This window comes from Salmo salar, chromosome 29 (genome assembly GCF_965601325.2).
Source record: "Salmo salar chromosome 29, fSalSal1, whole genome shotgun sequence".
NCBI classification, from domain to species: domain Eukaryota; kingdom Metazoa; phylum Chordata; class Actinopteri; order Salmoniformes; family Salmonidae; genus Salmo; species Salmo salar.
Genome location: NC_138319.1, coordinates 14319724 through 14335341, shown reverse-complemented (window position 1 = coordinate 14335341; position 15618 = coordinate 14319724). Strand labels below are relative to the sequence as shown.

The 15618-nt window shown below is 43.5% G+C and overlaps 1 protein-coding gene across 6 annotated transcripts in view; it reads left to right on the top strand.

Annotated features, from left to right (window-relative positions):
• Nucleotides 1-15618, top strand: part of LOC106590164 (arf-GAP with SH3 domain, ANK repeat and PH domain-containing protein 1) — a 72281-nt gene that overhangs the window by 30039 nt on the left and 26624 nt on the right. For all 6 annotated transcript variants that reach the window (XM_014180835.3, XM_014180831.3, XM_082970676.1 and 3 more), the window contains 9 exons: nucleotides 3560-3609; nucleotides 5533-5662; nucleotides 7955-8040; nucleotides 10645-10720; nucleotides 10886-10972; nucleotides 12771-12871; nucleotides 12994-13063; nucleotides 14347-14434; nucleotides 14769-14817. In XM_014180835.3, coding sequence (XP_014036310.2) covers nucleotides 3560-3609; nucleotides 5533-5662; nucleotides 7955-8040; nucleotides 10645-10720; nucleotides 10886-10972; nucleotides 12771-12871; nucleotides 12994-13063; nucleotides 14347-14434; nucleotides 14769-14817 — 737 coding nt within the window. The remainder of the gene's footprint in view (nucleotides 1-3559; nucleotides 3610-5532; nucleotides 5663-7954; nucleotides 8041-10644; nucleotides 10721-10885; nucleotides 10973-12770; nucleotides 12872-12993; nucleotides 13064-14346; nucleotides 14435-14768; nucleotides 14818-15618) is intronic.

The window sequence follows — 15618 nt, the reverse complement described above, 5'->3', positions numbered from 1 at the left end:
GTTTGCTACAACGCCTTGCTTCTTTCAGCGAGGAGCCGCAAAGTTTCATCACGTTGTTAAGAGTCCATGTTAATGCCCGGCCTTCCCGTTTTCAGTCAGCTGTTAATTCCACACACACACACACACACACACACACACACACACACACACACACACACACACACACACACACACACACACACACACACACACACACACACACACACACACACACAAGACGGTTATGACAGTTGTTTTATTTTCATGACAGTCTTCATCCGTAACCGTTAGGGCTGAGTGATTAACTGAAATAGGTTTTTTTAACCAACTAATTGGCCGATTTAGGTTCAATAATTTTTTTAAATAGTATTTTTTTTTTTTTCTTCCTGTGAGCTCAATGCGTACGTTGCACATTGAGTTGTAGTTTCCAACAGGCCAATGTTCTATATAATTATTACGTTTTCTGCTCTAATCTAACTACAATTACCATAATCCATTGCGTGGCTAAACTTGTCCGGTCTGTGTTTCTTATACGCCTTGCTACGTAAGAGATGGAAGAATGCGCAATCAAGAGGGGATATATATAGAGAGCAGTTTCTATGTGAGGTATCTGTACCTGAAAAGACATGATCTAAGTGATTGATAGTTGGTATTCAGCGGTCATAAAAGTATGTCTTATTTACTTTGAAGAACTACTATAATAGTGATTTTTGTCAGACAGCATAGGCAGAAGCTCTATAGAGATGAGATGATTTGGAATGAAATAGTCATCAAATGTAATATACACAACAACTAAAATATTTTATTCAATTAAAGTAATGTGAATAACTGGTTAATAAGTTATAAGTAGTCGTGGGCAGTCACAACCATCATGGGACTTTTAATTAATTGTTTTATTCTGTGTCGTTACAGAATTCAACCCACATAATGAATAGCCAGTTAAGTTGTTCAGTGGGATCTATCTATGGGCAACTGAAATGTCTGACCTATTGTGACAGTCTGACTGTGAACATCTATGAAAACCAAATGAAGGGAGTCATAGATATTTAAAAATTTTTAAACGGGTGGAGGAGATTTAATCATAAACCCAAATTGAGAACCTTTTGTTTGAGTCAGGGTGAATTTGTGTGTGAGAGATATATTATGTACAACCTACCTAAAACAAGAGATCGCTATGTGTCAACCCCTAATACCAGGGCACCTGCTCCTGCTGACTCCATTCCGTGGTGCGTGTTTCTGTCAGGCGGTGGTTAACTGGTGCAGTGAATCAGGCGCAGGAGAGCAGAAATGAGTGTACAAGGTATTTAATTCCACGACAGCACCAGTATACAGACAATACTCAAAGTGCGGAGAAATACCGTTAACTCGAAAATAACGGGTGTAAATGCATAACCCGGCAAACATAACCAGCCGACAAGTTCCGCCAAGAACAAATCAATAAACACGCACACTAAACATGTGGGAAACAGAGGGTTAAATAATGAACATGTAATTGGGGAGTAGAAACCAGGTGTGTAGAAAACAAAGACAAAACAAATGGAAAATGAAAAGTGGATTGGCGATGGCTAAAAGACCGGTGACGTCGACCGCCGAACGAACAAGGAGAGGGACCGACTTCGGCGGAAGTCGTGACACTATGGGCACAGGCAGTGGTGGAAAAGTACCCAATTGTCATACTTGAGTAAAAGTATAGATACCCTAATAGAAAGTTACTAAAGTAAAAGTCACCCAGTAAAATACTACTTGAGTAAAAGTCTTTGGTTGGTACAACCAAGTATTTGGTTCTAAATATATTTAAGTATAAAAGTAAATGTAATTACTAAAATATACGTATCAAAAGTAAAAGTATAAGTCATTTCAAATTCCTTATATTAAGCAAAGCAGACGGCACCATTTACTTGTTTTTAAAATGTACGAGTAGCCAGGGGTACAATCAACATAATTTGCAAATGATGTATTTAGTGGGTCTGCCAGATCAGAGGCAGTAGGGATGACCACATGTTCTCTTGATAAGTGTGTGAATTGGACCATTTTCCTGTCCTGCTAAGCATTCACCATGTAATGACTACTTTTGGGTGTCAGGTAAAATGTATGGAGTAAAAAGTAGATTCTTTTCTTTAGGAATGTAGTGAAGTAAAAGTCCAAAATATAAATAGTGAAGTACAGATACCCGAAAGAAAACTACTTAAGTAGTACTTCACAGTATTTTTACTTAAGTACTTTACACCACTGTGCGCAGGTAAGATTAGGGATATTGCCCCTGCGTATTGAAACGGGTAAGATCAGGGATATTGCCCCTGCGTATTGAAACGGGTAAGATCAGGGATATTGCCCCTGCGTATTGTAACAGGTAAGATCAGGGATATTGCCCCCACGTATTGAAACGGGTAAGATCAGGGATATTGCCCCTGCGTATTGAAATGGGTAAGATCAGGGATATTGCCCCTGCGTATTGAAATAGGTAAGATCAGGGATATTGCCCCTGCGTATTGTAACAGGCAAGGTCAGGGATATTGCCCCTGCGTATTGAAATAGGTAAGATCAGGGATATTGCCCCTGCGTATTGAAATAGGTAAGGTCAGGGATATTGCCCCTGCGTATTGAAATGGGTAAGATCAGGGATATTGCCTCTGCGTATTGAAACAGGTCACTATTGTGGTGAAATGGAAGAGGAAAGACTATGTAACTATTTTGACCTCGAAGAAATAGACAAACTCATTTTATCCTCTGTTGCCCTTTCTACCACGATATACGCTTGCTCTTATTCCAGAGAGCCCACCAGATATACCCTGGCATTATGTAGCTGAGCGATGAGGAAACCCTTTTTTTTGTCCATTGTGTATTTTTGTTTGCGGAATATTTAGATAAAGCCTGGAATAAAAGAAAACTACCTATAATTAAATTATAAAAAATATTTAGCTTCTATGTGGTACGTGTGTACATAGATTGTGTATAGGCTTGTCTCCCACATTAATCTTCTCTTTGTGCCAGACTGGTTTCAAATGCCTTCTGTTTCAGTTTTCTGTATGTATTTATGTATGTATGTATGTATGTATGTTTTTTTTTACTGCTCTAGGGATATAATTATTGTTATTTACTATTATGTATTTATTTTCATGTTATTTTTGTATTTGTTATCATTTTTTTCACTCTTTATGCAGTGTGTTGCAGAGAACACCGAAAGAAGAATTATCACTGAATTATTGTAACGTTTGTTGTGGTCATTTAATCCCATAAGGGATGAGTTACCAACTGGCGATTTGACACAAAAATACAATTTCATTTATTCATTCATGCATGGTGAATTTAATGTTTACTCATTTTTATCAAAAACGGTTATTGATTATTTTTTTTCAATTATTTTTTTAATTAATCGAACCAAAACCGAACTGACCTCTAAAAGCAGTAATCATTCAGCTCTAATAACCGTTGGTTACATGGTTATACGGTAATTGTGCCTGCCCAATGTGGGGCAGTGTTGGAGAGAGAGAATTCTCAGAGTCAACACTGTACTGTGGGGATTCCAGATTGACCTGTTTACTACTGATTACTGATACTTTGTTCTCCCCTTTTCTTTCAGGATATAAAGAAGCCATTTGACAAAGCCTGGAAGGATTATGAAGCTAAATTGTAAGTGTGTTAATAAATGTGTGCCTGTACATAGCTGTGTTGGGACACTTGAGGTTTGCCTTCGGAAAGTATTCAGACCCCTTGACTTTTTCCACATTTTGTTAGGTTAAAGCCTTATTCTACTTGTTTTTTCCCTCATCAGTCTACACACAATATCACATAATGACATAGCAAAAACAAGTTGTTATACACTTTTGCTAATTTATAAATAAAAAAACAAATATCACGTTTACATAAGAATTCATACCCTTTACTCAGTACTTGAAGCACCTTTGGCAACGATTACAGCCTCGAGTCTTCTTGGGTATGACACTACAAGCTTGGCACATCTGTATTTGGGGAGTTTCTCCCATTCTTCTCTGCAGTTCCTCTCAAGCTCTGTAAGGTTGGATGGGGAGCATTGCTGCACAGCTATTTTCAGGTTTCTCCAGAGATGTTCAATCGGGTTCAAGTCTGGGCTTGTCTTGGCTGTGTGCTTAGGGTCGTTGCCCTGTTGGAACGTGAACCTTCACCCCAGTCTGAGGTCCTGAGTGCTCTGGAACAGGTTTTCATCAAGGATCTCTCTGTACCTTTCTCCGTTCATCTTTCCCTCGATCCTGACTAGTCTCCCAGTCCCTGCTGCTGAAAAACATCCCCAAAGCATGATGCTGCCACCACCATGCTTCACCGTAGGGATGGAGCCAGGTTTCCTCCAGACGTGACGCTTGGCATTCAGGCCAAATAGTTCAATCTTGGTTTCATCAGACCAGAGAATCTTGTTTCTCATGGTCGGTGAGTCTTTAGGTTCCTTTTGGCAAAATCCAAGCAGGCTGTCATGTGCCTTTTACTGAGGAGTGACTTCCGTCTGGCCACTCTACCATAAATGCCTGAATGGTGGAGTGCTGCAGAGATGGTTGTTCTTCTGGAAGGTTCTCCCATCTCCACAGAGGAAGTCTAGAGCTCTGTCAGAGTTACCATCGATTTCTTGGTCACCTCCCTGACCAAGGCCATTCTCCCCCGATTCCTCAGTTTGGCCGGGCGACCAGCTCTAGGAAGAGTCTTGGTGGTTCCAAACTTCTCCCATTTAAGAATGATGGAGGCCACTGTGTTCTTGGTACCTTCAATGCTGCTGACATTTTTTGGTACCCTTCCCCAGATCTGTGACTTGACATAATCCCGTCTCAGAGCTCCACTGGCAATTCCTTCGACTTCATGGCTTGGTTTTTGCTCTGACATGCACTGTCAACTGTTTGACCTTCTATAGACAGGTGTGTGTGTCTTTCCAAATCATGTCCAATCAATTGAATTTACCACAGGTGGACTCCAATCAAGTTGTAGAAACATCTCAAGGATGATCAATGAAAACAGGATGCACCTGAGCTTTATTTCGAGTCTCATCTCAAAGGGTATGAATACATGTAAATAAGGATTTTTTTTGTATTTGTATTTTTATACATTTGCAAAAATGTCAACTTTTTTGTCATGATTGGCTATTGTGTGTAGATTGAGGATTTTTATTTATTTAATACATTTAGAATAAGGCTGTAACGTAGCAAAATGTGGAAAAAGTAAATTGTCTGAATACTTTCCGAAGGCACTGTATGTGGTGATGTGTGCTTGTGTGAGACATACAGTTGTTTTTGATGTCTTTAAAATGTCAGATCTGATGTACTGTATATTACAACAATAATTTAAGTGGAATGATCCGCCCTGTGAAAGCTCGCTTTCATACTGAGAATTCCATCTGATTTAAATGTGAGGTCATGGATTTATTAAACACTGTCTGTCTCTCTTCCTGTCCTTCCTTCCTTCCTTCCTTCCTTCCTTCCTTCCTTCCTTCCTTCCTTCCTTCCTTCCTTCCTTCCTTCCTTCCTTCCTTCCTTCCTTCCTTCCTTCCTGCCTGTCTTGTCTGGTTTCACTAACACTCTGTCTGTCTGTTTTCAGTACAAAGATCGAGAAGGAGAAGAGGGAGCATGCCAAGCAGCACGGGATGATTCGTACAGAGATAACCGGCGCTGAGATTGCTGAGGAGATGGAGAAGGAACGCCGTCTCTTCCAACTCCAGATGTGTGAGGTCAGAAGCGGGCACTGGGCACAGACTAGAAGGCACTGATTGGGCACTGACGGGGCCCTGCCACCCCAAGCCAAACCTAAGAGGACAACATAAAATGGGCGTCCGTGCCAACCTCTGTCCTCTACATGATTAAGCTATAACCTAGTTACACATATCCCCAAAATGACACGAAAAACAGTATCATATTGTATTTCTATGCTCCAATCCTCCGATACAAAAGGCAGAGCAAAATAACAAACTGTTCGAGCGTTGCGCTCAACTGTGCCAACGAGCTGCCTCCCGGCGGGTGTAAACGCCTACTCCTCTCTCCCTCTTTATCTGCAGATTATTTGCTCACTTGGCATAACAGTACTGACAATTTCCATATTAACTTAGTGCTTCACTGTGGGATTTTAATTGGAGCAGTTATGGAGGAGTTCAGCCCGTCCACCTCTATTTTTGTGTACAGCGGGTGCCGGGTGGTTTGTCTCTCTTGGGTTTTTAGGGTGATCTCATTCACTGTGTTGTTATTGTGGATTGTTTGATATTGCTTCTAGTGTAGCGCTAGAGGGGCCCAGAGTTTAGAACTAGGGCCCCAAGTTTTTCCTGCTCAAGTCATATTGACAGGAAAAACTCCCGACCCTATAAGCGTGACTGACGTAAAATGTATGCATGCGTGATTAAAACGCTTTGGATAAAAGCGTCTGCTAAATGGCCTATATTATTATTATTATTATTATTATTATTATTATTATTATATATTGATAACATTGCTAGCATTGTGTGGCACCCTATTCCCTACACAGTGCACAACTTTGGACCAGGGCCCATAGGGTACTATATAAGGTATAGGGTGCCATTTGTTACACCAAATCCATCTTCCATCCCACTTTGCACTGCTGCCGCTGCTAGTGTGGGAAGGACCAGGTGATGCTCAGCACAGCAGGCCATGTTCTCGATCTGATCTGAGACCAGACACTGCTACTGCAGCGTCCCTCTTCTCCCATTCACACAAAGCCCCATATCACACAGGCACCAACAGGCATTTCACAACACACACTAAACCCACCCCACAGCGCAGACACCGCAGACAAAAAGTGGATCATCTCTGAGTCTCACACACTCAGACAGACAAAACAATATGTGTGTGACTGTGTGTTTGGTTTCAGGGGAGCACACACACACACACACACACACACACACACACACATACACACACACACAGAGGATCACATGGTGAGAAATGCAGCAGAGAAGCTTTGGGGGGACAGGAGGTGCCTTAGAAGGGCATTCTGGAATAGATTTAAATGTCCTCTGTGTGCGGTGCTGAAAATGGTGCTTAGCAGTGATTCTTCACAAGCTGTTCTAGATTGGTACGCCGTGGGATAAACTCAGATTAAGATGATGTTTTATTCATTTGTTCATCGGGCATGAATTTGTCAGAGGAATTTGCTAATTTGGAGGCCGTGGTGATTTCTGAAAAATAAAGGAAAAACACAATTCTAGTTATCAATTTCAAACACAATTTACTCATGATATTTTACAGAAGTAGGATCTTAATTTGATCACTCTTTTGTTGCTGAGAATGAATGCACACTAGGAAATGCAAACTTGTAGTGTTTTCGGGGTTTAAAAAGGCATCTACAATTTGTCATTTCCACTTTAAAATGTCAGACTTGATTTTCCCTAACGAAGAACGTATCAACGCCTACAAAAAATCCCATGAATTATAATCCACATAATAATTCACATTTCCTGTTGCTGCAGGATTATTTTCAAACTGGCTCAAATTAAGATCCTACATCTGTATATTGCCGTTCTTTTCAGTGACGTTTAGCCGTTTTTTCGGCTGTGTTGGCATCGTGGATCAGAGGCTCATAACCTCCATCCTATGGGCATTCTGATAGAATAATCCTAAGTGTTCAGAAGACATATTTTACACAAACAAATATTTTTTTTATGGTGGTTTAATGCAGGGGCGGACAATTCTACCAGCAGAGGGTTGGTGTGGTTGGGTGCAGACTGTTGCTCCGGCCTAGCAGTAACATGACGATTTACTGGTTCATAAATGATAGCCTTCAAATAAATGATAGATTTCAAATAAGAACTTGATTAGTATAATCACATGTGTTTCTGCTTTGCTCGAACAAAAGCCTTGCCCCCGCTCAGCCTTTAGTGATTGTCCACCCCTGGTTTAATATGTCACCACTACGTATAAGCATGGCAATACTCCATATTGCATTTCCAAAATCATGTAACAGAGCATTCTATTTGATGTCAGTTTTCACAGACCACCGCTTGTTTTCTCTACAGTACCTGATCAAAGTCAACGAGATCAAGACCAAGAAGGGAGTGGACCTTCTCCAGAACCTCATCAAGTATTACCACGCACAATGCAAGTAAGTAAACTACCGCATTATCGCCCTCATTTACCATAGTGTAAGAGTCCCCCAAACACGTGTGGATCATGTCTGCTGAGATGTGTCTGATTTGGTGGCAATCACGTCATTTTTGAGGGAATTATGTCACTGTATACTCTCAAGACTAGCTTTACAGTGCATTCAGAAAGTATTCAGACCCCTTGACTTTTTCCAAATTTTGTTACGTTACAGCATTATTCTAAAATGGATAAAAAAAAAAAAAATCCCTCATCAATCTACACACAATACCCCATAATTACAAAGCAAAAACAGTTTTTTAGAAATGTTTGCAAATGTATAAAAATAAAACACTGAAATATTACATTTACATAAGTATTCAGACCCTTTACTCAGTACTTTGTTGAAGCACCTTTGGCAGTGATTACAGCTTCGAGTCTTCTTGGGTATGACGCTACAAGCTTGGAACACCTGTATTTGGGGAGTTTCTCCCATTCTTCTCTGCAGATCCTCTCAACCTCTGTCAGGTTGGATGGGGAGCGTTGCTGCACAGCTATTTTCAGGTCTCTTCAGAGATGTTCAATCGGGTTCAAGTCCGGGCTCTGGCTGGGCCACTCAAGGACATTAAGAGACCTTTTCCGAAGCCACACCTGCGTTGTCTTGGCTGTGTGTTTAGGGTCGTTGTCTTATTGGAAGGTGAAGCTTCTCCCCAGTCTGTACTTTTCTCCGTTCATCTTTCCCTCGATCCTGACTAGTCTCCCAGTTCCTGCCGCTGAAAAACTTCCCCACAGCATGATGCTTCCACCACTATGCTTCACCATAGGCATGGTGCCAGGTTTCCTCCAGATGTGATGCTTGGCATTCAGGCCAAAGAGTTCAATCTTGGTTTCATCAGACCAGAGAATCTTGTTTCTCATGGTCTGAGAGTCGTTAGGTGCATTTTAGCAAACTCTAAGAGGGCTGTCATGTGCCTTTTACTGAGGAGTGGCTTCCGTCTGGCCACTCTACCATAAAGTCCTGATTGGTGGAGTGCTACAGAGATGGTTGCCCTTCTGGAAGGTTCTCCCATCTCCACAGAGGAACTCTGGAGCTCTATCAGATTGACCATCGAGTTCTTGGTCACCTCCCTGACCAAGGCCCTTCTCCCCCGATTGCTCAGTTTGGCCGGGCGGCCAGCTCTAGGAGGAGTCTTGGTGGTTACAAACTTCTTCCATTTAAGAATGATGGAGGCCACTGTGTTCTTGGGGACCTTCAATGCTGCAGAAATGTTTTTGTACCTTTCCCCAGATCTGTGCCTCGACACAACCCTGTCTCGGAGCTCTACAGACAATTCATTCGACCTCATAGCTTGGTTTTTACTCTGACATGCACTGTCAACTGTTGGACCTTATATAGACTGGTGTGTTCCTTTCCAAATCATGTCCAATTAATTGAATTTACCACAGGTGGACTCCAGTCAAGTTGCAGAAACATCTCAAGGATGATCAATGCAAACAAGATGCACCTGAGCTCAATTTCCAGTCTCATAGCAAAGGGTCTGAATACTTATGTAAATATTAAGGTATTTCTGTATTTTTTTTAATAAAAAAAATACATTTGCAAACATTTCTAAAAACCTGTTTTCATTTTCTCGTTATGGGGTATTTAATCCATTTTAGAATAAGTCTGTAACGTAGCAAAATGTGGAAAAATCAATGGGTTCGAATACTTTCCAAAGGCATTGTATATAATTCTCTCTGTGATTGCTCTTTCTCTCTCTCTCTCTTCGTCTCTCTCCCTCTCAACCCCCCTCCCTCCATCCATCCCGCTCTCTTGAATGGGGTGATGGTGATGCATGATTCACCGGTCTTGGGTAGGGAGTAATATTTAGCTCTCATAAATATGCATGACCCTTCATGACGATGCGATGTGACAGCCGTGGGGGTTTGTGGGTAAATAATGGGCTCCCCCCCTGTGCCAGGGACTGAGCCCAACGCTGTGTCACCGACAGGCCTGACAGCCTCAATGCTGCTAGGTGGTTGTGTCATAACATTGGGGCAACAAAACAATGCAGTTTTCTGGTTGTCTACTCAACCCAAAACTATGACTATCACAGTGTAGAGACGTGCCTTATAGAGCGATTTGGAAAAGAACATTTCAGTAGAAAACTGAGTTTCAGTAGGATGAGTGGGCTGAGAGAGGTGATGGGTACCTGGAGGGTAGGAGAGAGACGGCGAGAGAGGGGGGTGGAGAGAGAGGGGGATAGAAGGTTGTTAGTGGAGACGAGAGGATGCTGCATTCAGGTAGATGCCACTGGCACTGGCGGATCCATAATGGATGACAGGAAGTGCTTAGCATTCCACTCTGGACACTGCCAGAGAGAGACAGGAGAGAGATCTCTATGCCAAAAGCCAGAGGGGCCAAGCAGGGCTATACATTATACATATCCAACTGCATCAGTCTCATTCTCAGTCACCCCTCTATTCATTTTGACCTTCCTAATGGCCATATAAGTCTTGGACACTTGACATTTCGAAATGATGTAAAAGACGCTCCACCAAATGACTGCCCTTTCGTCTCACTTTCGTTGGAATTAAAGTGAAAATCTCCGTGGAATTCTAATATCCGCCCTGTAATCTCTTGCAGCTTCTTCCAAGATGGCTTGAAGACGGCGGATAAGCTGAAGCAGTACATTGAGAAGCTGGCTGCTGACCTCTACAATGTAAATACCCACCCACAGGCTTCTCTCCATCTGATTTACTGCTGCTCTGCAGTCTGACATGTTGTCTAGACTGATTGAGTGAGTGATTGAGTAATTGAGTGAGTGAGTGTGTGTGAATGTGTTCGTTTGTTATGTCTTATCTCACCCTGTGTATGTCCATCTCAGATAAAGCAGACCCAGGACGAGGAGAAAAAACAGCTGACTGCTCTCAGAGACCTGATTAAGTCATCCCTTCAGCTGGACCAGAAGGAGGTAGGCAGAACCTGGACAATCTAGTCCTAATTGGGCCAAGTGGGCCAAAGCCAGAGTTGACAAATAAGGAAATAGGGAAAATAGTGGAAACTCCCTCCAACCATGCGCGCACCAAATCAATGTTTGGTGGAAAATCATTTGGTGGAAAATCAGACCGCAGCAGTAGACTCCTCAGTCCTAACCTTTCACCCTTAGAGGGTGTAGCTACTAGCTAGTCTCCTGTAGTGCAGAGTGAGTACCCAGTGCTGTACCATGCTGGTAGCCGGTGTTTAGTAGGCCTTGGCTGGTAACCAGTGTTGTGCCTCACTGGCTGCTTAGTGGAGAGCAACTTACTGTCTTAAAAGTCCAGTGCAGTCAAAAACGGGATTTTCCTGTGTTTTATTTATATTTCCGCATTATGATCTTGAAATAATACTTTGAAATTGTGAAAATGATGATAATGCCCTTTTAGTGTGAGAGCTGTTTGAAAAGACTGCCTGTTTTGGTGGGATGGAGTTTTGGCCTGCCTGGTGACATCATCAGGCAGGCCTCAATTAGTTAATAGGCCAATAAGAAAGGGTGTTTCAAACCTCTCTGCCAATAACGGCTAGTTTTTAGTTTTTCACTCCCCACTCAGACCCCTCCCAGACAGTCCTAGCAAAATTCTTGCTTGAGAAATTGCTCTTTGCTAAGAAGCTATTTTAGTTTATTTTTGACCATTTTTTATTGAAAACAATCACAGTAAGGTACTTAACTGTTACCCAAAAAGGTTTGATATTGAGATAAAGGGCTAATGAAGGCTCATTTGTTTTAACTAACCTACCCTAACCTCTTTCTAAGCACTCACTGGTCACCCCTGCCAAACACATCCATTACGTTTCTCACTCAGTCCCAAACTCCATGCTAGCTGCTCACTGTGTTTTGCATGTTGCTACTGTATAATAGTGAGCAGAGCCTAAGTGAGAGGGACTGGCCCGCTGTGTCAACACAGCTCCAACTATCTGGCTGTGTCCCAAAAATGGCACCCTATTCCTTACATAGGGCACTCGTTTTGACCCTAGCCCTACGGGCGAAAGTGGTGCACCATCTAGGGAACAGGGTGCCATTTGGGACGGCGCCGACGATCCACACCGAACATCCCTCTGGTTTATAACGCCCAGACACAAATGTTGTCACTCACGCAATCACTCACTCACTCGTATCTACCGTACTACACTAACACCTACACTCTATGCGGGCAGGCGCTCTATCACTCACAACTACACCTCGGTGGCTTCTTTCACACACTCTCTCTCTCTCTCTCTCTCTCTCTCTATTTCCCTCTACTCGCTGCTCGTCTGGACTCAAGTCTAGAAGAGTAAGTGCTAGCATGCTTCTGACAGATTTTGAAGAGCATGCCCTCCACTGTGTCTCTACGTTAGAAACCTGCTGTGTTTTTCATCTGATAGTGTGTTGGAACATGTGTGCCTCCCAAGTGGCTCCCTCTTCTCCGTGTAGTGCACTTCTTTTGACCGGAGCCCTTGTGGAAAAGTAGCGCACTAAATGGAGAGTTGGGCGCCATTTGGGACGCACACCATGATCCTTTGAACATCGAATGTGACCCAAGAAATTGTAACGGCTATGTGGGTCACACACACACACACACACACACACACACACACACACACACACACACACACACACACACACACACACACACACACACACACACACACACACACGACCCTGGCCTGCACTCTCTGTAAGAGGCATATTTGGTTGGTTATGTGTGGTGAGTTTCTGTGTTTTCTGTGTCTAAACACTGTGTGTGTTGCTGCAGGACTCCCAGAGTAAGCAGGGTGGCTACAGTATGCACCAGCTGCAGGGCAACAAAGAGTTTGGCTGTGAGAAGAAAGGCTACCTGATGAAGAAGAGTGATGGGTAGGTCTCTCTCACACACACACACACACACACACACACACACACACACAGTACTGAACACACACACACATGAAGAGCCCTTTTCAGATCCTTCGTTGTGACTTGGTGTTGTCTTCCTGCAGGCTGAGGAAGGTGTGGCAGAGGAGGAAGTGTTCAGTGAAGGGTGGCATGCTCACCATCGCTCATGCTACGGTGAGTGGCAAAACGCGCGCACACACACACACACACACACACAACTTGAGCAGCCTTACACACTCCTGTCGAGGCTAGATCAAAGGCAACATCCAGTAGGAAGGAAGCTGTGTAGGCCACTATCAATCTAGCAGTTGGCAGAGAGGAATCGACATGGGTGGGTTGCCAAGGCAACCCCTTAGCCCCTCCCCCCTCCCTCTTCTGTTGCTGTGGTGACTCATCACTGAGTGTGGTGCTGGCTCTTCTCTTCCCAGGGTCTGTGGATACTGTGCTGCTAGATAGACAGACACACATGCACACAAGGATGTGTGAGAGAACACACACACACACACACACACACAATAGCTGGCCCCTGTTTTTATTATTGCAGCTCTACATTGCGGTGAACTCCCCCAAATGTCGCTAACCGATCCTCATTTCCACCCATATTTCCACCATCCTTTCAAGGAAACGCACAAACGTACTCATCCTCTGTTCTTTGTCTGACGGCTTGTCGCCGCTCCTTCTCCATGTTCATTACCCAGCAGCCCCTGTGCCAGCCCGGCAGCCTCACCACAGGGCTCATCACAGTCCGTTAACGTTTTGTTAACACCCCTCACCCCGGCACACAGTCACAATGCGGTGCCCAGTCTACGCGCGTGCCAGCTAGGCACACTGGTGTTATCATACTATTACAGTGGGTATTGTAACTGAAGCCAAGCCAAAGCGATGATGCCTGGACCACAGACAGATACAGTACTGAGGGGAATACCTGGGGTTCTCCCTAGGCTAGCTACATACACTGTGAAGTCTAGTGGTCAGGCTGTGTCTCAAATCGCTCCCTATGTAGTCCCCTATGTGGTTCTGTTTCTATTTTTGCCCCTTGAGTCAGAGACATACACTGACTATACCAAACATTAGGAACACCTCCCCCTTTTACCCTAAGAACAGGCTCAATTCGTCAGGGCGTGGACTCTATAAGGTGTCAAAAGGGATTTCTTTATTCAGTCGAGACAAAAGGACATTACCCACAATGCCTAACATCAACAGATGAATTACGTTACCAACCCATCATTTTCCAGGCGCTCTTATCCAGGGCAGTGAGTGCATACATTTTTATATTTGTTTGTACTGGTCCCCCATGGGAATCGAACCCACAACTATGGCGTTGCAAGTGCCGTGCTCTACCAACTGAGCCACACGGGACCATCCAGGGTCAGATAGGCTTGTAGTGTTAGTTTCATAGGACCAATACTGGGTGATGTACAAATAGCTAAGTCGTCTGTCTCTGTGTGTTCGTGCAGTCCAACAGGCAGCCTGTGAAACTCAACCTGCTCACCTGCCAGGTCAAGCCCTGTGCTGAGGACAGGAAGTGCTTCGACCTCATTTCCCGTAAGTACCTCTTCCTGTAAACCCCACACCAACGCAGTAGTTACCATGGGTGTGAGATGGGCTGTGAGAAATGGGGCCTCATATTACCTTCTGTAGGAATTCAAACAGGAAGCGTTGAATAGACAGTTGTGTGGCACAGGTCACCAGTAGCTCTTTCACACGCTCCATTTTCTGGCTTCCTGTTTGAACGGTGTCATGACAAAGCCTGAAACACGCTGTGCTTGTGAATTACTCCGCCATGCATCTCCACAGGGCTATATCATGTTACATGATTACACAGTGTCTGCTGGGTCTGAGAGATCGCATTCCCGTCTCATCTTCTCTCTGCCAACAGATAACCGGACATATCACTTCCAGGCTGAGGATGAACAGGAGTTTGTCATGTAAGTGTACTGTGACAGTCACCACATTATAAACATCCACCCTCTATTAGTATCCAACTCCAAAGGCAGGTACATTGTAAGATAAGACTGTGAGGGAATGTGGGGTTACGGTTATTTGTCAGCCAAGTGACTCAGTCACCGTTATAATCGTATTAATAGCAAAAACGCACATTTTCTCCTCGTCTCCGCTCCTGACTGCATGTGCTGCTGCTGGGGGGGTATTGCCTAGGCAACTGAAGACGTGTTTGCTATGGGGGGGGGGGGGGTTATACAATTACTGTGCCAGCTATAAAGTAATGCACGCTGAAGCGATGAACCTTGCGTTGATAATGTATGAGTGTGAAAGACAAGATCGGTGAGGTTTAACAAAGAAAGACACCGTTTTCTTTAATGGAAAAAGGTTTCGAGGTTTTGTCTAGTGTCCATGATCCATTGACAATGAGGGTCTTTTTTTTATCCCTGAGAGAGAGATGACTGCTAAGTGCTAGCAGCGGTAAGGGTATCTTCCTGTATCTGTGGTTGTTATTCAGGTCACCGTCTGCACGCTGATACATTTCCAGAGATGTGTTTATCTTTTGTTAGAATTGTAGAACACACAAGGTGCAATTTCGAAAATGTGGTTGTGCGTCAGCAGTTTTTCTATTGTTATGTCAGTCACTGACATTCACTCGATTAGCCCATGTCAGCAAAAAAACATTTTTTTAGATTGGTAAATTAGTCTAGCGACCTGCTATCTAAACTTGTAGAATTACCGACCGTGCGATTGGTAAATTAGTCTAGCGACCTGCTATCTAAACTTGT